At 36.7% G+C, this 24,363-nt stretch overlaps 1 protein-coding gene across 1 annotated transcript in view; it reads right to left on the reverse strand.

The window, feature by feature from the left end:
• LOC149818073 (uncharacterized) overlaps positions 1-24,363 on the reverse strand; it is a 35,934-nt gene extending 11,571 nt beyond the window's left edge. Inside the window, exons 1-3 of the mRNA XM_089986420.1 lie at positions 23,689-24,363; positions 23,462-23,541; positions 19,215-19,399 (exon numbers count right to left, since the gene is read on the reverse strand). Of these exons, the coding sequence (XP_089842546.1) occupies positions 19,215-19,399; positions 23,462-23,541; positions 23,689-24,083 (660 nt within the window). The 5' untranslated portion in view covers positions 24,084-24,363. The remainder of the gene's footprint in view (positions 1-19,214; positions 19,400-23,461; positions 23,542-23,688) is intronic.

The following is a 24,363-nucleotide window of genomic DNA, read 5'->3' on the forward strand; positions in this document are numbered from 1 at the left end:
CCCATTTCTCCATCCTTCTAACTAGAGCATCATTAGGCCTTCGCCGAATATGTCCAAACCACCGTAAACAATTCTCTCTCATCTTATTTTCCATGGGTGCAACGCCTACCTTCTTACGTATCTCCTCGTTCTGAATCTTATCTTTTATTGTATTTCCACACATCCATCTCAGCATACGCATCTCAGCTATACTCATTTTTTGAATATGATGTCTCTTGGCAGCCCAACATTCTGTACCATATAGTAAAGCAGGTCTAATAGTCGTCCTATAAAACTTTCCCTTCAACCGCAATGGCATTCTATGATCGCACAACATCCAGTTGCACTCTTCCATTTCATTCACCCAACCTTTATCCTATGATTTACATCTCCATCAATTTCTACATACTTTTGAATCATAGATCCCAAATATTTGAAACAATCATCCACCGGTATTTCTTGCTCACCAAGCTTCACTACACTCCCATCACTACTTCGTCGCTTACTAAGTCGACATTCCATGTATTTTGTCTTACTCAACTTAAAACCTCTTGCCTCCAATGTCTGTCTCCATAATTCTAACTTAGCATTAACCCCAACTCTAGACTCATCAATCAAAACAATATCATCAGCAAACAACATACACCACGGCACATTTTCTTGAATTGGTCTCGTAAGCTCATCCATCACTATAGCAAATAGGAAAGGGCTTAAAGCAGATCCTTGATGTAACCCAACCGTTATGGGAAAATTGGTTGTCACCCCTCCACAAGTGCGGACATTGGTTACTACTCCTTCATACATATCCTTAATTATACTAATGTACTTGAGAGAAACACCTTTCTTCATCATTGTCTACCAGAGAACGTCCCTAGGTACTCTATCGTATGCCTTCTCCAAATCAATAAAAACCATATGCAAATCTTTGTTCCTCTCTCTATTTCTCTCAATAAGTTGTCTAAGAAGATGTATAGCTTCCATAGTTGATCTTCCAGGCATAAAACCAAATTGATTCTCCGATATCATGACAACCTTCCTCAACCTAGACTCAATCACCCTCTCTCAAAGTTTCATAGTATGACTCATGAGTTTTATACCACGATAGTTTGTGCAATCTTGTATATCACCCTTATTCTTATATAGAGGCATCAAAGTACTCTTCCTCCACTCATTAGGCATCTTATTTTTCCGTCAAATCTTGTTAAAAAGATTTGTCAACCATTCTAAACCTTTCTCTCCCAAGCATTTCCAAGCCTCGACAGGAATACCATCTGGGTCAACTGCCCTTCTTGATTTCATTTTCTTCAAAGCCTCTGCAATTTCTTTCTTTTGAATCTTGTGCATGAAGTCATGATTCATCTCATGAAAAGGAATGGAGAAGTCTCTCAGATCCTAAGCATGACTTTCATTAAATAGCTTATCAAAATAATCTTTCCATCTCTCCTTAATCTCCTCATCTTTGACTAAAACCCTTTGCGTTTCATCTTTGATATATCTAACCATACCCAGATCCCTCGATTTCCTATCTCTCATCTTTGCAAGCCTATAAATATACTTCTCGCCCTCTTTGGTATCCAACTTGTCATAAACCTCCTTATATACCTTATCCCTCGCGTTCCGAACTACTTTTTTAGCTTTCTTCTTTGCTATCATATCCTTCTCCAAATTCTCATTATCACGACTCTTACTTAGATTTCTATAACACTCTCTTTTAACCTTAATAGCTAATTTGACATCCTTGTTCCACCAAGATGTATACTTACCTAGCGGTGCACCGCCTTTAGACTCACCCAATACCTCCTTAGCCACCTTTCTCATGCCACCCGCTATCTTATTCCACATTGATTCTGAATCTTCCTCGAGACACCAATCAACTTCCTTAACTACCCGCTCTACAAACATTCCTTGTTTAGCTCCTTTCAGTGGCCACCACTTAATTCTAGGATCTATCATATGTTTATCCCTTTTGCGGCATTGTCTAATTCTAAGATCTAAAATTAAGACTCTATGTTGTGTAGCTACACTTTCTCCCGGTATAACCTTACAATCGATGCAACAACCACTATCTCTCTTTCTAAGTAGAAAAAATTTATCTGACTCGTATTAACCCCACTTTTAAATATTACTAGGTGAGACTCCCTCTTCCTAAACCAAGTGTTTGCTAAGATCATATCATAGGACAAACCAAAATCTAAAATTCTTTCTCCACTTTCGTTTCTTTCTCCTATACCATAGCCTCCATGGATACTCTCAAATCCATCCCTACTAATGCATACATGCCCATTAAGGTCACCGCCGATGAAAAGCCTTTCTCCATAAGATATCCCTTGTACTACTCCATCTAAATCTTCCCAAAATTGACGCTTAATGGAATCATCTAAACCTACTTGAGGTGCATAAACACTAATAATATTAATAATATCCGTACCTAATACTAATTTAATAAGTAAAATCCTATCACCCTTCCTACGGACCTCAACTACATTATCTATAAACTCACGACTCATAACAATCCCTACTCCATTCCTATTCCTATTTATTCCTGTATACCAAATCTTATATCCCCAAGGTTCTATCACTTTTGCTTTCTCACCTACCCATTTGGTCTCTTGTAGACATAAAATATCAATCTTTCTCCTATATATAACATCTACTAACTCTACCAACTTACCAGTTAAAGACCCTATGTTCCAAGTGGCTAACCTAATTTTATAGTCTTTGACTAACTTCTTTACCCCCACCCGTCCAACAAAGTGAGGGAACCCTTGCCTATTTGACACCACACCCGGGCGCCGGTGTGACGCGTCGCTTCCGGGAGACGACCTAGCAACTCTTGCCCATTTATCACTGCCTCCGAGCCTATAGAGTACAGCGCGTCGCTTAGTAGGGAACGCCCCGACGAAATTCTCATATTGGTTCATATTCATAAGGTATGACTAAGTTTTGATGTTGGCTGTCACCAAGGTCGAAGAAGGTGTTGAAAAATCTCTTGTTGGAGATAATTGTGTTAAAATCATCAATGAACATCAAATAAAGGTAGAGGATTGAGAAAACAACCTTTGCAAAATTTTGGCATAATTTATGAATAATATTGACATAAAAATATGGGTCAATATTGCTAAATTTATAAGAGTCAATGGAGTTTGGTTCTTTTTTAAAGGTATGTATACCAAAAGGATCTTGCTAAACAATATTTTTGTCAAGACAAGATTAGATCCACTAAGCAAGGAGACATCCGAAATTATTTTAGTATTTTGTTCCCTCTTTGAGATGAATTAGCACTTCTTGAGCCTAAATGGGTGGCTTCCGAAAATATTGAGGTTAGAAGAGAGCAAATTGAGAACACTTTTTTAAATTTCTTCATGGTCTAAGACCGGAATTTGAACAAGTGAGGTCTTCTCTTCTTCATAGAACCAAAGTTATATCTCTCGAAGATGCTCTTGCCGAGGTATGTCAAGAAGAAACTCGCCTTAGCATGACTAATAAGAATGATAATGTTTTGGCCTTTACTAGGCTATGTTCTAATGTAAAGGCCTATAAGCCCCCCACTTTTTAAGACAAAATAACTATAATAACAGGTTCAGCTATAATAGTGGATATAGAAAGAGTGTTATTTGCCACCATTGTAATGAATCATGACACATTAGACTGGTATAACCAAAGCTTAAAGGCAAAATCGCTTTCGTTGGAGAAATCACACCTAAGAAAGAAAAAAGCAAGCAAAAATGAATGAGATATTAAAGATACACTTAACCAAATATCAGAGGTACTTCAACAACTTCTCAAATCATCTTCTACTTCGGGTGCCACCATTGCATCTTCTTTATCTTCTCCAAGTATGTGGATTCTTGACTCGGGTGCTTCTTTTCACATGACACCTCATAAAAATGCTCTTTCCGAACTTTGCACTAATTCTACTTTATCTTATGTTTCAACGGTCGATGAAACTTCTTTAAAAATAAATAGTATTGGAACACTTGACTAAAAAAATTCTCAAAAATTTCTTCTTCCAAGAATAAGGGTGGTTATAAAATTAAATTTAAATCTTTTTTTCGTCTCTCAAATTTCCGATCATGGTTGTAAAATTTTTTTCTCATCTAAAGATTGCACCGTGCAGGATCTTAAGGGAAGCTGGTTGGGCAAGGTCATAGGAGAGGCAACTTTACTTTATGAATTTTTTATCCCTTCCACCCAAATCATTTTGTATCAATACTTGACATAAGAGACTTGGGCATCCTACTTTTTTAAAGATGTTGTTCTTTCCTTTTTTGGAAAATATATGTAATGAAAAAGATATATATTGTAAAGATTGCATTTTTTGAAAAATGAAAGTCATTCTCTTTCCTCATAGAACCTTTATTTCTACTCGGCCTTTTGAATTAGTGCATTCGAATGTATAGGGTCCTTCACTCGTCATATCAAAATGAGGTTACTCTTATTATGTTATTTTTATTGATGAACTTACTAGATACACATGGATTTATTTTTTGAATCATAAATCCGATGTGTTCTCCTTTTTTAAGAAATTTCATATAATGGTTAAAAATCAATTTCTTAGCAACTTATCTATTCTTAGATCGGATTCGAGAGGGGAGTACATGTCAAATAATTTTCAAAGCTACTTAAAACAAAATGGATTTTGTCATCAGAGATCTTGCCCTAAAACTCCGCAACAAAACGAGTTAACGAAAAGAAAGCATAGACATATAATAGAAACCACTAGGACTCTTTTAATTTCAAAAGATATTCCATAAATTTTTTGGGTCGAAGTCGTTTTATCCTCAACATACTTAATAAATAGAACTCCTTTGTCTTTATTACAAAATGTTTCTCCATTTGAAAAACTTTTTAAAATGACACCTGATTTTAAAAGATTAAGAATTTTTTGTTGTAAGTGTTACGCGTTCACTCATAAAAATGAAAAACTATCCCCAAAAGCCATTGAATATGTTTTATTGGGCTACGGAGAAAATCAAAAAAGGGTACCGATGTTTTAATTCAATAAATAACAAACTATATGTTTCAAAAGATATCACCTTTCTTGAAAATGAAAATGGGTTTGATAGCAAAGAACCTAAAGAAGAAATTGATTACTCATTTCTATTTGATCTATTTCCAAAGACGTGATAAGTCTAACTCTATTAAGGTGTTTGATTCTTTTGACAATAACTCTAGTCTTGAGCATCTGATTGTTGATAGTCATCAACATAAAAGTTTGAATGAAAATGTATCGAACGATATGCATGTGTATACTAGACGGGGTGAAGGTAATCACCCATGTGCCCTTGACAAGTTCTCTCAAAACATACCTTTAGAAGAATGTCAACTTAAGAGATCAAATCGAATCTCCAGTGCTCCAAGTAGATTTATATCATATAACTCATTTTCTGTAAACTTTATATCATGTTTAATAACTCTTCACTCTTATTATGAACCATCTCAATATAATAATGTCAAACAATACCCTCATTGGAATAAAGCAATTGAAATAGAACACAATTCTCTTAGAAAAGCCAACACATGGAAAATAGTTGATCCTCCTTTAAGCAAGAAACCTATAGGATGTAGATGGATGTTTAAAGTCAAACCAAAAGTGATGGATCATTAAAAAGATATAAAGCAAGGTTAGACGGCAAAGGGTATACCCAAGAATATGGAATAGATTATGAGAAAACCTTTGCTCATGTGGCAAGAATGACTAGTGTTCGAGCTCTCATTGCCATTGTCTCTATTAAAAAATGGCATATTTTTCAATTAGATGTTAAGAATGCCTTTTTAAATTGAGAACTTTGTGAGGAAGTTTACATGGAACCTCCTCCAAGGGTTAGTTTAAATGAAAAAAATTTAAAACTTAAAAAAGAACTTGTACGGTCTTAAACAAACTCCTAAGGCGTGTTATGATAAATTTAATAATGTTTTGATTAATTTAGGATTTATCTCTTATTGTACTGACACTGCTCTCTTTGTCAAGAAAACAGGTACTACAATTGTGATTCTTCTTTTGTATGTTGATGATATGATCATCACAGAAAATGACAAAGGTGTTATTATTAAATCAATTTTAAAGAAAACTTTTGATATGTATGACTTGGGTTTTTTGAGATACATTTTAGGAATTGAGGTTGCCTACTCCCCTAGAGGATATATTCTCTCTCAAATGAAATTAGTTGCTGACATATGTGTTAGGTTAAGAGTTCAGATGAAAAGGTGGAGACCCTAGAAATCATAAATGCAAAATTAAGACTTTAAAATGGCGTATTGTTTAAAGATCCTACTCCATATTGTCAATTGATTGGATCTCTTACTTATCACTCCATCACACACCTGATATCGTTCATATTATTCATGCAGCAAGTCAGTTTCAACATGCCCCTACCACAGTGCACATGGCGGCAGTTATGAAGATTGTACGATATATTAAAAACATCATTTCAAAAGAAATTTTTTTATCCTTTTCATCATCTTTAGATCTAACTGCTTATTCTGATGTTGACTGGGATGGTAACCCAAATGATAGAATCTCAACTACTAGTTTTTATATTTTTTTAAGGGATTTGTTGATCTCTTGGAGGTGTAAGAAACAACAAAAAGTATCTTTATCCTCAACTAAAGCTGAATATTGTGCAATGGCTACGAAAACAATGGAGCTTGTGTGGGTTAAAAGTCTTCTCAGTGATATGGGAATGATCATCTCAACACCTTCGAAGATATGTTGTGACAATAAAAATATAATCTACATTGCGAGCAACCACACCTTCTATAAGCGAACCAAACATATTGAAATGCATTGTCACTATGTTTGTGATGAATATCTGAGAGGAACTATTACATTGTTGTATGTCACATCGGAGTACTAGTTGGTGGATTTCTTCACCAAAGCTCTTTATGCTCCTCGATTTCTCTCTCCTTAGCAAACTTTCAGTCATTTTTTTGTAAAGTTTGAGGGAGAGTATTAAAATATATATGTATGTATATATATACATATTCATATATGTTTATATATAAGGCTGTATTGTAACTATTTGCCCAATAGGAGCATTTTTGTCTTTTTGCATGTAATTATAATTTTTTATTAGAAGCAACTATTTTTTTCATTTTCTTTTTTTTCTTTTCTTTTTTATCATGTCATTGAGGCCCCACTTCATAAAATCATTGGGGGGCCCAACGGTCATAAATATGACCGTTGGGAGCTCCCCAATGTCTCTATGAAGGAGAGCTCCCAATGGTCTCCCTCTTGTTTTTTTTATATAAATAGGGGGAGAATTCCCCTCATACTCTTCATTGCTTTCCAAGCTCAATTTCAATAATATTCTATTTTTAATTGGCTCTTTGTATTGTCCTTAGTGGACTTTTGTCTATGCACCTTTGCGCTTGTCTATCTTTTCTGTAATTGTCCACTCTTGGACTTATGTGCTTTTGCACTTTGCTTTTGTAATTCTGCATACTTCATTACATACATATATATATTTTAACACAATGACCCACCAAAACATGCGTGATATATTAGCATGCAGTGGAGAACCAAAAAAAACATTCATGATATTCTCAAAGAAATAGGTTCATTTATACCATAGATATCTACTCAAGGAGCAGCTATAAAGGCAATAATAAATACAGAAATGGCAGTTAATAGAGTAGTGATCATTAAAAACATAGTTGGTAAACCCTGCGAGTCGACTTGAGAATCGCCCGAGTCGACCCAGATCGGACCCCAACTGGGTCACGATTAAGGACTGCCGATCCAACCAATTAAATATATTTATCACGTATTTTATTATTTTAATGCATAATTCTTATATAAAGTCACTTTTTATGAAGAATCTAATATTGTTCAATAAAAAAAGTTAATAATCATGTATAATTATATGTTTTTGTAACTTATCTATTGACATATTAGCTTAAAGTTTAGTTATTTTCATGTCTTTGACATGTGCTTACAGTATAAAATATAGTCCTGACTCATCCAAGTCACCGAGTCAACCCGGTGACCCGGTAGGGGTCTGATCTGAGCCCGAGTCATGAGTTTGCCAACTATGATTAAAAACACCACAAATCGAATATAAAGACGATTTTAAATGATGGTTATCCAGCTGCAGACAACCCCATGAGACATACTTTTGCACCTCTATAAAATGTAGTCAAGGACCTTGGTTTATTCAATCATCAAGAGCTCCCAAGAACACAAATTCTCTATAGATGGACAATGGAAGGCTTGTTATTCAACAGTACATGTCCTGTACACTTTTATTACCCTATCTTCTCACCCTAAGCTATAAGCTAACATCCCACGCCCACCACTCTCTATAGGGTTTTCTAACATGCAAAAAGTTCATCCAAGCACATTTTTTCTGTGGCTCTTTCCCAATCATTATTCATATTTGAATGGTCATTTAATAGTGCAAATACACCGGCAACTTCCATTATGTTCTCATTATGTTCCATTGGGCAAAGAAGTGTTCACAGTATTAGTAGGATAGCACATGTACCATTATGGTGTTAATTTACAAAGTTCATTGACATTCAAACAATATTCTCATGGATCATGTTGTAAACTGTGCAAGGGGGGCTATTGCAGTAGGTGTGATCATTTGAACTAAAAAAGAATGTTCCAAAGCTCAAAGAGGGTTAAATCAGATCATAAATCGAGCAGTCATTCAGATTGGACTAAAAAAATCAGTCGCCACAAAAAATAGATGAGCTGAGAAGACATTAAGGCTTAAAAGAATTTGAGAAAATGGTAATTTAAAACTATAAAAGACAACAAAGCAAAGAATTAGAAATTCTATACATAAGAATAAAATAAACATTTAAACTAATGATAATAAAATAAACCAATAGCCTATGTTTGTTTAAATGTAAAACTCTGTTGCAAAGAACCAAAATAATGAAGTAGAACATGGAGATATTGATAAGAGAAACACTAGATATACATGGTTCAGCCTTTAGCCTACATCCATGGGCGAAGGAGGAGCAAGAAATCCATTATCAACAATAGAAGAGTACAACCATGGAGACAAAACTCTCAAGAAAACCTTAAAGCCCAATATACCTGAAAGAGCCAAAACAAATAGCCTCTCTAAAAGACGCAGCGCTCTCATAAAAAGAAAAAAAAAAGGAAAACCCTAATCGGCTCATGTATAAAGATTACAAGTTCTCCGCTACCACCACAAACCTTAATGAAATTTCCCCTTCCAAGTTTCATCAATCAGATAGGGTCATGAAACAAAGCAGGCCAGGAATTCAAGACACACATAACATACTCTACTTCAGTAATAAACTTTTTCCCTTAAAAATGAAAAGGCACTAACTAACATCAATTTGATTACCTACTTCTCATGTGCTTATGGAATGATCATGATGAGGATTAGCACAAGTCTTCCATCAATTAAAATCCAAGTTATCCCTCATTTACCTACTTCTCAAGTGCTTATGGAATGATCATAATGAAGATTAGCATAACTTTTCTATGAATTAGAATCCAATGTTGTCCTCTTAAACATACTAATCAATTCATCGTAGTTCTAGCCCCAAAAGAGAGTAAGGCTTTGAACATTTCAAGGTTTATGCCCATCTCACAATGAATATCAGACCCATCCACTCAATAGACAACATTAACATTTTTTTCTTCTAAAAGTCAAACTTGAAGAAGCTTTGGATAAGGAGAATTGAATCATAGGACGTCCGCTTTGCATGTTCCGTGGAATAATGGGAGAGTGGAGGCGCCATCACTCTGCCCCTTCTCTGAATTTAAACTTCAAAACGCAGAGAGAGTCTTATCGGAAAAAATGGGAGAGTGAATGCTTTTCATTGTTGCCAGTCTGCTTTCAAGACATTTAATGAAGATAGCCTCTCTAAAAAACCGTTGTCAAAAGTCGAAACCAAAAAAGCCTTCTTCTAAATCATAGTCATAAACAATGGTCTTGGCTACATCTCAGCAAAGCATAATCTCATGAAAATATAGGTTTTTTAATAAATTTCAGAAAAATCTCAGCACCTAAAAAATGAAAAGATATATAAGAAATAGCAAAAATGAGTAAGTAAAGAATAATTTAGATCTAAGTCACAGGGACTCGGCAAAGCAGGTATCGCACCCGCGTCGACGTGACGCGGGTGCGCGTGCGGCACCTGGTGCGGTAAACACAACCTTGGGTGATGTCAATGCACCCACAGTTGTTTTCGTCCAATTTTTTAACGTAAAAAAAAATTCTGATGCCCGATCAAAAGGGGCTGTGAAAGAGGATTAGGGCAAAAAAAAATTGCCCTAATCCTCTCCTCTCCCGCGCAGCTCCACTCTCTCACTCGCCTCCTCTCCTCCCGACGTCTCGCAGGGGAGCCTGACGCCACCTCCTCCTCTCCCTCGTCGCAGGTACCCTCTCGCTCTCTCTCGCTCTCATGTTGGGTCGACAAGGGAGGGGTTGAGCCCCCCAGCTCCCTCTCACTCTCATGTTGGGTCGGCAGGGGAGAAGCCGAGCCCCCCTGCTCCCTCTCGCTCTCTTGTTGGGTAGGCAAGGGAGGGGCTGAGCCACCCTCCCTGCTCCCTCTCGCTCTCTTGTTGGGTCGACAGGGGAGGGGTCAAGCCCCCCTCCCTGTTCCCCCTCGCTCTCTTGTTGGGTCGGTAGGGGAGGGGCCGAGCCCCCCTCCCTGCTCCCTCTCTTGTTGGGTCGGCAGGGGAGGGGCCGAGCACCCCACCCTGCTCCCTCTGTTTTCAGGGGAGGGGCCCTGCTCCCTCTGATTTCAGGGGAGGGGCCGAGCCCCTCCCTGTTTTCGGCAGTGAAGGGGCCAAGCCCCCCACCCTGCTCCCTCTGATTTCAGGGGAGGGGTTGAGCCCCTCCCAAGAAAAAATTTCTTCTGGGGGGGGGGCGTCCCCCCCCCCCCCCCCCCCCGCGAACCCCCCAATAAGGGCAAAAACTTTATATATATATATATATATATATATATATATATATATATATATAAGTGTTTTAAAACTCGCTGAGTCAACTCGTTGACTCGGCTCGACTCGCCCTTCCAGCGAGTCAACCCAGCAAGGCAAACTCGGTTTGCCAAAACTCGGGCTTGACTCGGGCTTGACTCGGCTTGACTCGAGCGAGTTTTGGGATGTTTGAAATTTGTTTTTTGAGTTTCAAATTACAGTTTCGAAATATATAAGTACATATATTTTAACAAGGGTTACCCCCAGATTTTGTATAAAAAAGAAAATAAAAATCATTTAAAGATAAAAAAGCATTTAAATCCATAGAATAAAATCGCCATGTTGTTCGAACTATTGTTCACCTTGTGTTATCAACTTATTCTAGCAAAATATTTTAAAGAAATGATTCTCACTATATATGGCGGGTCAACTGTGCCTATGGGAAGTCACATTTAGGTTTCATCATCCATTTGTTATGTGAACAAGCATTGTACATATTCAAATATTAGTAGTCTTTTTATAGTTGTGCCATTAATATATTTCCTGCATAGTTTTATACATGAGAAAATTGCTTATTTATGTTGATATTGGGCATTCTGTAAACTTTCAATATGCACATATATCCCTGTTTTACATTTATGGAGGGAATTAAAACTTTTAAAACAAGCTAGCATATATGATTGGCCATTTTAGGAACCTTAGGTAGTAGCAGACTGAACTCATGGTGACCAAATCCTCTAATTCAAGTCATGAATTAGTCAAAGTGCTTGTATAGATATCAAATTCAATTATTCAAGCAAACCTCTATAGCTCTTTGCAGTTGTTTTTATATTCTTACAGACGTTTGGAGACTATGTTTACTCAAAAACATGGTTTCAGACAAATTATATATTGTTTTTCTTTTAAAATCAAAAGTTAACAAAACCCGGTCTGAGTCACCGAGTTGACCCACCGAGTCACGAGTCAATAAAGAATGAGTCGAGTTCCGAGTCACGGGTTTTAAAACTTTGATATATATATATATATATATATATATATATATATATATATATATATATATATATATATATATATATATATATATATATATTTTTTACATTTTTGCCTTGTCGCACCCGCACCCATGTGACATAGATTTAGATAAATAAATTTGTTGTAGAAATGTAAATAAAAGTTAAAAGAAAGTAGAAAAAAACATATTTAAAATGCGAAAAGTTATAAAAAGTAAAAGTGACTGAAAATAGCATGATATTACCATGATAATATCGCGAGAAATTGAGTTTTAAAAATGTGATGGTGTTTTATCTTTTAAATCTTTTATTCAAAAAAAAGATTTATAAAGTCAATATTTTCAAAATGTTGCCTATATCTGTGATAATTTTCTAAATATTAATATGGAAGAAGGCTTCTTACAGGTAATACAGCATCCATTACGTGCAAATAATTTTCTGGTGGACATGCTTTTCCCCCACAAGGATGGAAACTAGGTTTCAAAGTGATAATGGAGAAGGGTAACAAGTAATAACCATGGTTGCCAGTTGAGGAAGTGGGAGCAGGAAGCGAGGCACTTTCAAAATTTTAGGAAGCGGGAAACGTGGGACCACTTAGAAGCGAGTCGGGAATCGTCTCGGAAGCGACCTAAGAAGCGAACCGGAAGCGACCTAGGAAGCAAGGGAGAAGCGAAAAAAATAAAAATAAAAAATAAAAAATACAAAAAAATTGAAAAAAAGTGGGGAAGCGTGGAGGAAGTGTGATGGGAAGCGCGCTTCCCCCGCACGCTTCGGAAGCGTGACGTTTCGCGCTTCGGGGAAGCGTGCTTCCCCTTTTACCTAGGCGCTTCCGGTAACTCTGGTAATAGCCCTTAAGCATCAAGGAGAAACTGCTGAAGTGAGTAGCCATAAGTGTAGTTATAACTGCAATGTTGGGTAAACTTAAAGTATCGAAAACTACGGCACCTGTTCACAAACACTGATCAAGTGAATTTTGATAGGCAGATATGTAACCCCAGATGTGCAGTATAATGAAAGTATTGGACTCCTCTGAGAACACACTGTTATGGTTAAGATAGATAATGGTGATGACATCCAATCCTAGCTTCACAAGGACTAGTGAAAAACCTTTCCTATCCTCTCCCTCTGTTTCCTTTTCTAAATTGACAGGAAGACATTAATCAAAAAGAAATAAAAGCATTTGCTAACACCTGTACAACTACCTAAATTTGTTTCTTGAACGAAACAAGCTTTACTAAAGAGTAGGAGAGTCGACAAGAAGAGAAACCCTAGGTGATGTTACCAAAACGATCAGTCACAGCCAGGCCATATCTCTTTAGCTCATATCCATAAGCCACTTGGATCCCTGAATGAACCAAACTTCAACCAGTGTAAAGGTCTTCAGAAATTCTTTCACTCCACCCATATGTGTAATATTTCATAATTTTGCCTATATTTTCAAGTTTATAAATACAATTTTTAATTAAATAAATATATTTTATGTCTAAAATTGAAAATAATATATTGTTATATATGTGCTGACATCAATATGGGTCTGGACATGGTCCAGGGCCCATTGACAAGATCCTTATATATATATAGGTTGCATCAATATAGATCTAGACCTGGTCCAGGATCCAATATCGACTAAAAAACCCATGTATCTCGACACGGTGCAGGATCCATATTGACTAATACCCATGAATGTATGCATATACATAAATATGGGCTGAAATCCAAATGGATTTGGACTTGGGTCATGGGTCCAACCCAGACCCATAATCCATCCATAAACTTTTAAAATAAGGAAGAATTTAAAAGTTGCATTTAAAAGAAAACACATATATAGTATATTAAAAACAGTCATGATAAGGAAGAGTTCTACCTTTAGTAGAACTCTATCCGAAACTATGTCACACGGACTCGGCTCCAAGGTCGCCGCACCCGCGTCGACACGCACCGACACGGGTGCGGCTCGGACTCGGTCAACCCGACCCTGGGTGTGGTCAACGCACCCAGGGTCATTTTGGTCCATTTTTTGGAATTTTTTTTTTAAAATTTTTTTTTTTTAAATTTTCTTGGCTACAGCTGTAAGGAAAAAAACCCATCACAACTAAAAAACCTGTACACTTTCAAGTTTTAAGTACAGAATGGGCACAACTCAAGTTTTTGTGGTTTTTTCCTGTACGAAGAAAGTGAATTATTACAGTGTATGAAGAAAGTGCCCAAAAGTGAATTATTCCTGTATGAAGAAAGTGTACAGAATGCCTTCACAACTCATCACATGTCCCCTAATGGGCACAACTTTGACCGAGTCTTATATATATATAGCCACTGCGGTGTTGTGCTGCCAAGAGACATCATATTCAAAAAATGAGTGTAGCTGAGATGCGGATGCTTAGATGGATGTGTGGAAATACAATAAAAGATAAGATTCGGAACGAAGAGATACGTAAGAAGGTAGGTGTTGCACCCATTGAAAATAAGATGCGAGAGAATCGTTTACGGTGGTTTGGACATATTCGGCGAAGGCCTAATGATGCTCCAGTTAGAAGGTTGGAGAAATGGGAAAATATATTAGTTAAAAGAGGTCGGGGTAGGCCTAGGAAGACTTGGATGGAGATGATAGGAAAGGATATGAATGCTTTGAACCTCACCGAGGACATGGCGTTGGATAGAAATGATTGGAGGAAAAGGATTCATGTGGAAGACCCAAAATGAATTTCTTTTTTGGTTCATATTGCTGACCCCAATTGTTTTGGGATGAAGGCGTAGTTGTTGTTGTTGTTGTTGTATATAGCCGAGTCCCCGTGTCCAAAATTTTTGAAATTGCGCCGCACCCGTGTCGCACCCTCACCCGCACCCATGTGACATAGATCCCAAATTAATTAGGGGGGTGTCACCTCCTAAAGAGGAGTCCCTCTTGAATTATAAGAGAGAGCCTATCTCTCCCAAAATGTCAAGTAGAGAGAGAGAAAGAGACAGTAGGGTGTCACCTTCTTCACCTCCTCCTCCTCCTATTCTTTTCATGTTTTTGCAGCCATAAGGTACGAGTTCTTGTCTTTTTTCGATAGAACAAGGGTTTAGCATAGCCTAAATCGCATGGGTTTAAGAGGAAATCATATCTGAAATTTTTTGCATGCATAATACATATATTTTTAGTGTTCTTGATGCTTAAATCTGATTTTCTGCATCCCTAAACATGATTGCAAATTTATGCATACATACCACATGTACTTTTAGTGTTCTTGATGCATAAATCTATTTTTTTCATCCCTAAACATGTCTGCAAATTTTTGCATGCATAACACATGTATTTTTAGCGTTCTTGATGCTTAAATCTGATTTTCTGCATCCTTAAACATATCTGCAAATTCCTGCATGCCATATGTATTTTTAACGTTCTTAAGCTTGAATCTGATTTTCTGCATCCCTAAACATGTCTACAAATTTTTGCATGCATACAATATATATTTTTAGTGTTCTTGATGCTTAAATCCGATCTCCGGCATCCCTAAACATGTCTGCAAATTTATGCATGCATACCACATGTATTTTTAGCATTCTTTATGCTTGAAACTGATTTTTTGCATGCCTGAACATGGCTGCAATTTTCTGCATGCATACATGTATTTTCATCGTTCTTGATGTTTGAATCTGATTTTCTGCATCTCTGAACATGTCTGCAATTTTCTGCATATATAAATCATGTATTTTCAGCATTCTTGATGCTTGAATCTGATTTTTTGTATCCCTGAATATGTCCGCAATTTTCTGCATGCATACAACATGAATTTTTATCGTTTTTGATGCTTGAATCTGATTTTCTGTATCCCTGAATATGTCTGCAATTTTTTGCATGCATAAATCATGTATTTTCATCGTTCTTGATGCTCTTCTTGATTTCCAGAATGCCTACAATTTTTTGCATGCACAGAATATGCATTTTTTGTATTCTTGATGTTTTTTTTGGTTTTCAGCATGCCTGCAATTTTCTGCATATGTGTTCCTGCATTCAGGACAGATTTCAACAGAATTATATATATATATATATGTGATATCGGCGTTCTTGGAATAAGACTCGCTGCAGAATATATATATATATATATATATATATATATATATATATATATATATATATATATATATATATATATATATATATACATGTTGTCTATGCTATGTTGTTTGCATATGTTGTCTACCATGTCCACGCTAAGTTGTTTGCATATGTTGTTTACACATGTTGTCCACACTATGTTGTTTGCATATGCCGTCTACATTATGCAGTTTGCATCATGTTGTCTGTGTTATGCTATATGTGTTATATTGTCTGCGATGTGTTGTCTACGTAATTGAGCAGATTTACAGCACAGAACATAACAATATATGTGTTGTCTGTGTTCTTGAGCAGATTTGCATTATAGAACATATAAACATATATATATATATATGTTGGTTGTTTATTGAACAGCTTCGCCATAAAACATATATGTATTTATATGTTATTTACGTTTTTGAACTGTTCACAGTAGAAATATAGCCTGAACAATTATTCATCTGTGAATTTTTAACTGTTTTGACTTTTTGACAATACGGTAAGGCTGTTACACATGGTTCAATGTGCATGTATTAAATTGTTGTGATTGCACCATGCATTGTGTATGAACATGAAATTTTGGTTAATTATATGTGTTTCATGTTTACTAAAAAATCTTGCAATGTTATCTTATTGTGGTAATTTTTGAACCACGAATGAGCCGGTGAGGGCCGTGAACATGTATTGCTTACGAAATATTAAATTATGATTTTTGCATTGCAAAAAAAAATCAAAAATTGGTTTTTTTGAATTAATTATATTGTTGAATTGATAGAGTAAAAGCCCGAATTTGTTATTGCATATTGATTTGCATAATTGTTCTTGTGTAAAGAACTCTTAATTAATTAAGATGATAAAATAAACCAAACAATGTAATAATTTTCTTCCCTATTGTCCTTCTGAAATGGTGGAAACTTTAGATGGCGGTCATGTAGAACCGTAAGGATACTAAACATCATGCGCATTTGTTGTCCCCAAGAACCCGATGTGTTCATGTTTTCAATCACGGTTGTAGAGAACTTTCAGTCACTTTGTCTGGGGTGGTGTTGTTAACTCAATTGTAGTTATTGGTATACCAAGAAAGTGGCGTCAATGGATGTTGATTTTATTGTTTTTCTGGCACTATGTGATGATTCCTAATGTTCTGATTGATGGTGATGATTCCTGATATCGGTCGGAGAACAAGTGTAGAACTCAGTAATTAAAATACAAATTGTGTGTTAAGTTACGACTGAAAACTACTTTGAACCTCAAAAACTTTGCCCATTTTGAGTATTTGCGGGTTTATAAAAAAGTGAAAATTAAATACTAATGTGCATTAAATAGAGACATGCATATAAAAGAAAATATCGATAAATGAACTTAAGAAATATTCATGTATGTTGCACCAATTCATGCATCTTTAAATGTTTGATATGTTACTTGTGAACCCTCTTAAACTTATGGTGGATTTACTTTATGCTATTTTCTTACTATTGAGAATTTAGAGGGTCTCGTAAGAAAACTTCGGTTCTTATCTGATTTTTAAAAATCTTTTTCAAGTACTGACGCTCCGTGATTAAAGGACTAATTGGCTGAAGGACACGAAGATTATGGTTTAGTGGCCCGGGTTCTGACGTACATTAGATTAGATAGATTTGATTTGAAAACTATTTGGAACTTAATTGACATTATTTGATTTAGTAAATAAAATTTCAGTTAATGGTTTAAATTTATTCTATGTCTGAAATGGTTGATGGATTGTGAATATTAAATTTGTAATGTGCCCATGGTCTTTGAGAGGTTTTCTGCAATTGTTTTAAAAAAACTATATGCATTTTTCGAAGGTCAGTTTGGGGTCGTTATAATATGTACCACAGTCACAAATATTGATCTCAGCAAGGCAGTTTCTCGTAATAATATAGGTTTAGTTGATAAATCTGAGGGAAAACTCCGTACTTAAAAAAATAGAAATAACAGAAAATAAGAAAATAGCATGTCTAGATAATAAAATACAATATAGCTTTATGAATTTACAGGGATATTATGACGATATTTCAAAATATCACCTATATCTGTGAGTATGGTACCATGAGATATGCTATTTCCATGTAACTACTCAGTTCTTACCTTTTGTCTGCATCCAGAAGCCACTAAATCTATCTTATCAAGTCAACAACTGGGGCCAGGGTAGTGAGCTTCCTGAAGATAGTGCAAGACCAGAATAGATGAATCCATGGTTCCTTCACCGTAAGGCATGTCTGACAGCAATTGGCCAACTGAAAACAATTTGGTTTCAAATACAGCTGGGTCAAAACATTTTCTAATGATACCAACCACTTAGAAAAACTGCAACTCTTGGATTGGCCCAGGTCCACATATAGTTCTCAAAGGAGAGGCACCAAATGGGGTTCCATCAATGGTTTGCAGCTAGCCTACACCAGAAAGGTCCCAAATCCACCTCTCTCTCTCTCTCTCTCTCTCTCTCTCTCTCTCTCTCTCTCTCTCTCTCTCTCTCTCTCTCTCTCTCATACATACATATATACATATGTATCATACACACATACATAACATACATATATATACAATTCACACATGCATGCATATATACATGTGTGTGTGATACATATGTATACACATACATACATACATGCATATATACATATGTGTGTATCTTCCAGCAGAACAAGATCTAATACACTTGAGAGTCAATCTTCAGGAAGAAGAAGACATCAGAAAGGTCTTATGCTCTCAGGATCCATCAATGCTTGTCCACACTATATGAATTCATCCCTTCAGTGAAAGCTGTTGACTAAACAACTGGTTAATGAAGCTTGAAAAACAAAGGAAAGTCCATATTAGTATGATATCACCAGAAGCAGTAGTGGTAGGCTATATCCAAGAAAGGAATATGATAAGAAAACATGCTCACAACATGTGTAAATATTCAGAAAAGAGCACACGTTATTGTTACATTATCATATTCTATACGATTTACACCATAAAAAGTAATGACAGCCACATCATAACAGCAAGAACACACCGGTTCCTTGCTTGCATACTCACCTTCATTGAATATAATCATTCTGATGCAATTAATGCAAGGACCAAACACAAGCATATGATAAGTGAACAAGCCCATTACAGATATAATATTCAGAAAAACACATTATTGTTGCATTATTACATCATATATGATTTACACGACAAGAAAAAAAATGTAATGCCAACCACATCAATGTTAGCAAGAACATACTCGCTCCTTGCTTGTGTCTGTATCTTCTATGAGTACAACCAATCTCATGCAATTAACGCAAAGACCTTTGTTTGACCGTACACAAAAGAAATCAGCTTCTTTAATGCATCCCTTGCAGAGAGAATATGTACAAGTGCAGCACAAGAAATGGGCTGCCTTCGAGCAAATGCTACACAGATGCCAACCTGCATCAGATGGAATCACAATCAATATCAGTTGATGCACAGCAGATATAACACTCTGGAAACCCAAATAAGGAAAGGGCATTCCACAAAACAGAGCCCTAAAAGGGCCATACAGTGCTGATCTAATGGAGACAAATGCAAAATGACAAATATTTAACTGAACCAAACAAATTCATCATCAAGGAGAGACAAAGAGAGAGAATCTTCACCATATATCAAAGTTGATGCAGGAGTAGCCTGGAGTACACAACATACCACAATTGTTATCTAAAAGTAAGGGATTAAAAAAGTGGGATTCAACATTCTCGGGTATCCACCACCCTCATTCATAAAGACATCTATGCTTGTGCAGTACTTAAACGGCCCCAGGCATGACATATCATGGATTGGCCATGGTAGCCTGTACTGTGTGTGTGTGTGTCTTACATGTTTCCTTGTATTTCTCAGTCTTTATTTTATGTTTATCAGGTGATTTCTCATCACCATCATTAGATTTACCTAAATCCACCTCTAGGTAAAAACATGGTCACAAATCTCCTTCCCAGGATTTTTTTTGGCAAGTGAAAATCTCAGGAGAAATTCAACTTTTGGTTTTTCTCGGTAAAATATCAGAAAATTTTGGTACATTGAAAAGCTTATAAATTATTGAAAGTTATAAAGAACTCTTACAAATACAGCAAAATTATAATTTGTTTGCTCATTTTCAAGAAATGATGAAGATATCTCCCATGGTCGAATGTAGCTGATAGAGAATGGAGACAAATATAATGCTTTCTTTAATACATCTAGTATTGGGGCAAAGTGTAGCCCCATATTGATTGGGGGAAGGGAGAGTACCCCCATGGTGGGATATAAAATAGTCTTCTACCCCTCTTTTCTCCCCCATATTTGAAACGGTTCCTTCTATTGGGTACTGTTAAAATAAAAAGGGAGGGCTGTTGAGTCTCTTTGACCAAAAAGCCCTTCCATCTTTTTGAAAGGTGCGCCCTTTTTTAGAACCATGAAAGTTGGTGGACATTTTTTCTTAAAGACAAAATCGCCTTTCAAGTTAAAATGGTTGATTGGTTGGTATGTATTTATTGTGTTTTTATAAAAAAACAGCAATAAAATCACAAAAAATTAAATATAACAACAACAAAACCAACAACAACTACGCCTTCATCCCAAAACAATTGGGGTCAGCAATATGAACCAAAAAAGAAATTCATTTTGGGTCTTCCACATGAATCCTTTTCCTCCAATCATTTCTATCCAATGCCATGTCCTCGGTGAGGTTCAAAGCATTCATATCCTTTCCTATCATCTCCATCCAAGTCTTCCTAGGCCTACCCCGACCTCTTTTAACTAATATATTTTCCCATTTCTCCAACCTTCTAACTGGAGCATCATTAGGCCTTCGCCGAATATGTCCAAACCACCGTAAACGATTCTCTCGCATCTTATTTTCAATGGGTGCAACACCTACCTTCTTACGTATAAATTGAATTTATCACGTCTAAAACATTTATTTCTTGGTTTAGGAATTTTTGTGATTTTTTTGAAAAAAATTCAAAACATTGTTGAATTTTGTGACTATGGGAAAATAGTATTACCTTTTCTCATTTAAAGGTGATTGCTTCACACACACACACACACACACACACACACACACACACACACACACACACACACACACACACACACACATATATATATGCACAGGCACAGCACTGCAGTAGTGCATGTCCCCGAGCACGCACACGCACACACCTCTGTCCATTTCCCGATATCCCCCCAACTTCTCTCTATTCACTCTCTTCATTATGGCTTTACAATTATTTTCTCTCTTCCTCTGCCCCTCCTCCGCCCATGTGTTTCCAACCTCCACTCTTTCTCTCACCCCTTTTCACGTGTCCCCAACCATATCTCTCCTCATCTTTCTCTCTTTCTTCATTTATCATGTGCTTGCTTTTCTTCTTCCAGGTAAAAATGGATCAAACTTCCTCTCAAAAAAATCAAATAGACAAAACTTGGTCAGATCTTCCTATCACTTTCTTATCAAATAAAATCTAAAATAGGAATTGTTTAAGCATCTTAATTAGATTTAAATTCATATATTTTAGATTTTCTTCAATCCAAATTCATATATTTTGTTGGATTCATATTCATAACAGAAGGCAAGCCATCTTTTCTCCATCTTTTACATGTAAAATCCTTTCTTCGAACTAATGATGTGGAACTCTCTACAAATATTTTTAAGTAGGTTTAGGCCTAGAACCACATGGACTTACCCCAATTGCCTCTCACATTTTCCCATGCATTGCATGGGTTCTATAGCACGCACATGCACATGCACACTAAATACACATCATATTCACCTGTGTTGTCCCAAAAGACTAAACCAAATTTAAAGGTCATTCATGAAGAATCTTCCATATCAATCTTGCAGTAATATCAGCTGGGATTGTCCACAAAAAATTGAAAAATCAATGGTTTCTCTTAAGAAATCTCAAGAATTCTTTTTAAATGAATAACAATAATTAACTAAAATTACAAACAAAACATCAGAATAATTGAATTTCTTAAAAAAAATTGCAATGGCATCGCAATATTAACATGACATTTTCCTTTTAGAGTTTCTTCAATTAGCATCTCAGCATAGACTCCTTCTAATTTGCTTGATCATATCATCTTTCCAGACTATAGTATTGAATTATTAGCATTAACATTAATTAAAGACTCTAAAAGCATGCATAGATGTAAGTCTTAAAGCATTGTGGCAAAAACATATTCTCCTTGCTCAAAGAAATCCAGGCCTCTCAATCTAGTAAATAATGATTGATGCACCGTGAGGGAGATTCCTTTTTCTTTAATGCCACTATGACACCTTTCACTAAATCTTTCTTCCTAGGCATTGACATTTAAGAACCCAATCATTCTGCTGCCTCCAACTTATGGACAGCATAAATATCTCCAGAGAAAAAAAAATATCCAACTTCAACTTCCCGAATATCAATTTAAGGATGAAACAGGTTTATGCAATAAAGTCAGATCTTGTGTCTAGAAACCACAAAGATAACAGGATGAGAATATAGCCTTAAAAAAAATTTGTGAGTTTTTTGCCTTCCAAGGAAATTCTTTAGGCACCACTCTTTGGTCACCACTTGTGCATGGTAGGAAGGTGAGTTTCACACATAAGCATACACTCCTTATATATCGCACTCTCTCCCTTGGCACTAATTTTCCTAAGCCCCACAGCTCCAGATACCATGTGATCATCAGTTAGAGAATACTAAGCTCCAGGACAAACACAAGGGTCATGTAATAAGCACCACTATTCAGACTCAAGCACAAATAATATGAAATCATGAAAATACCGCCAACATGCACTCAAAGTGATTAGTGGCAAACTATGTAGCATGAATAGGGAATAGAGTCAGCTTGTGGAGATTTCTGATATCCAATTAGAATAGCAATAGCACATACAAGTATATGTACAAGTAATCCGCTCCTAAAATAGGTGGCAATGTTCACAACGAAATGTTGTTCATAAAGGTTTGCTTTGAAAAGCTATTGTTTTGATTGTACCCTCTCAAAAAGTCACCATGCTAGTACCAACACTACACACAAATCTGCAATTCACCATGCTAGCACCAACCAACATTACACACAAATCTAAATTAAAAAAAAAAAAAAACAGACGGCACTTAGGCCCGTGCCATTCCTGTCAAGTTGATTGATTCAATCAAAAATCCGATAAACAACCAAATTATCATTGCTGGTCAAGAAACACTAAACCCCCACGTTAATAGTTAAAAGTCTGTTCCTCGCTTACTGAATCTAGTTGAAGAGAAGTTTACAAAATGAAAATAAAAATCAAGATTGAAATAGCAATTCCAATTCCAACAAAACAGAGTCTCTACAGCCGTTCTATTCATCGAAAACAAGCAAACAATTGACAAATGCAGAAGAATAAATAGAAGGTTCGTCGCACTACTCATGCAGAAGAAGAATTAAAATGCAGACTACCATATAAAAAATTCATGTTCACAACATAAACATGCCGAGAGAGAGAGGACTAACCGCAGTTCCAGCGGCCCTTCTTTCGAAAGAAGGCCTCGTCGCGATTAACACACGTTGGGTGGTAAGCCTTCGGGCAGAACCTAAAGAAGCATAAGAAAGAAAACAAGTCAAACAGGCAAACAATCGGAGAAAAAGAAGAGAAAGAAATCATGACAAACAAGAAAACAATTGGAGAAAAAGAAAAGGCGTGCCTGCCCTAATAGGGGAAAGAAAAGGAGAAAGAGTACCTTCGGTCACAAAGCACAAGGTTTCCACCATCGAAACAAATGAAGCACACGTCTTCCTCCTCGTTCTTCTTCGCTTGGGCCTTCGGCTGAGCCCTCGCCCCCTTCTTCCCCCTCTTCCGTTTCCCGCTCCCGCTCCGGCTCGACTCCGGGACGCCACCATCCTCCACCACCTCCACCACATCGACGACGGCCATTTCCACATCCAGCGGTGCGTCGTCCACGGCAGCGTCCCCAACTTCGCGAACAGGCGACGGAACGAGCTCCTCCAAGTCCACGCCTTCGAAAGGCCGGAAACCTGAATCCAAGAAGCCATTCTCATCCTCAGCTGGCTCCGGAGGCGGCAAAACGTCGAATTCCAAAGGGCGGTAGACGTCGACGGCAGCTTCTTCGTCCATGGCGAGTTTCTCCCTCACACCGCCGTCGGAATCGCCGGATTCCCCCCCTAAGCGAAGGGCATCTGGTTTTACTAGGGTTTCTTCTTCTTCTTCTTGGGGTTTCGGTTAGCTAACCTGCCTTCTCTCCTTGAGAACCCACCCTTCGTCGTCCACTCCTGTAGAAAGAGAAGAAGGTCCCGTTTAAGAGTGGAGAGGACTGTTCCTCTTCGTATGCCCTTCTTCTCTTTGTCTTGTTATCCGGAAATTGCAAGCTTTCTTCCGAAACGACCCTGGATTTTGC

The sequence above is a fragment of the Nuphar pumila genome, chromosome 13 (genome assembly GCF_984573655.1).
Source record: "Nuphar pumila chromosome 13, dmNupPumi1.hap1.1, whole genome shotgun sequence".
NCBI classification, from domain to species: Eukaryota; Viridiplantae; Streptophyta; class Magnoliopsida; order Nymphaeales; family Nymphaeaceae; genus Nuphar; species Nuphar pumila.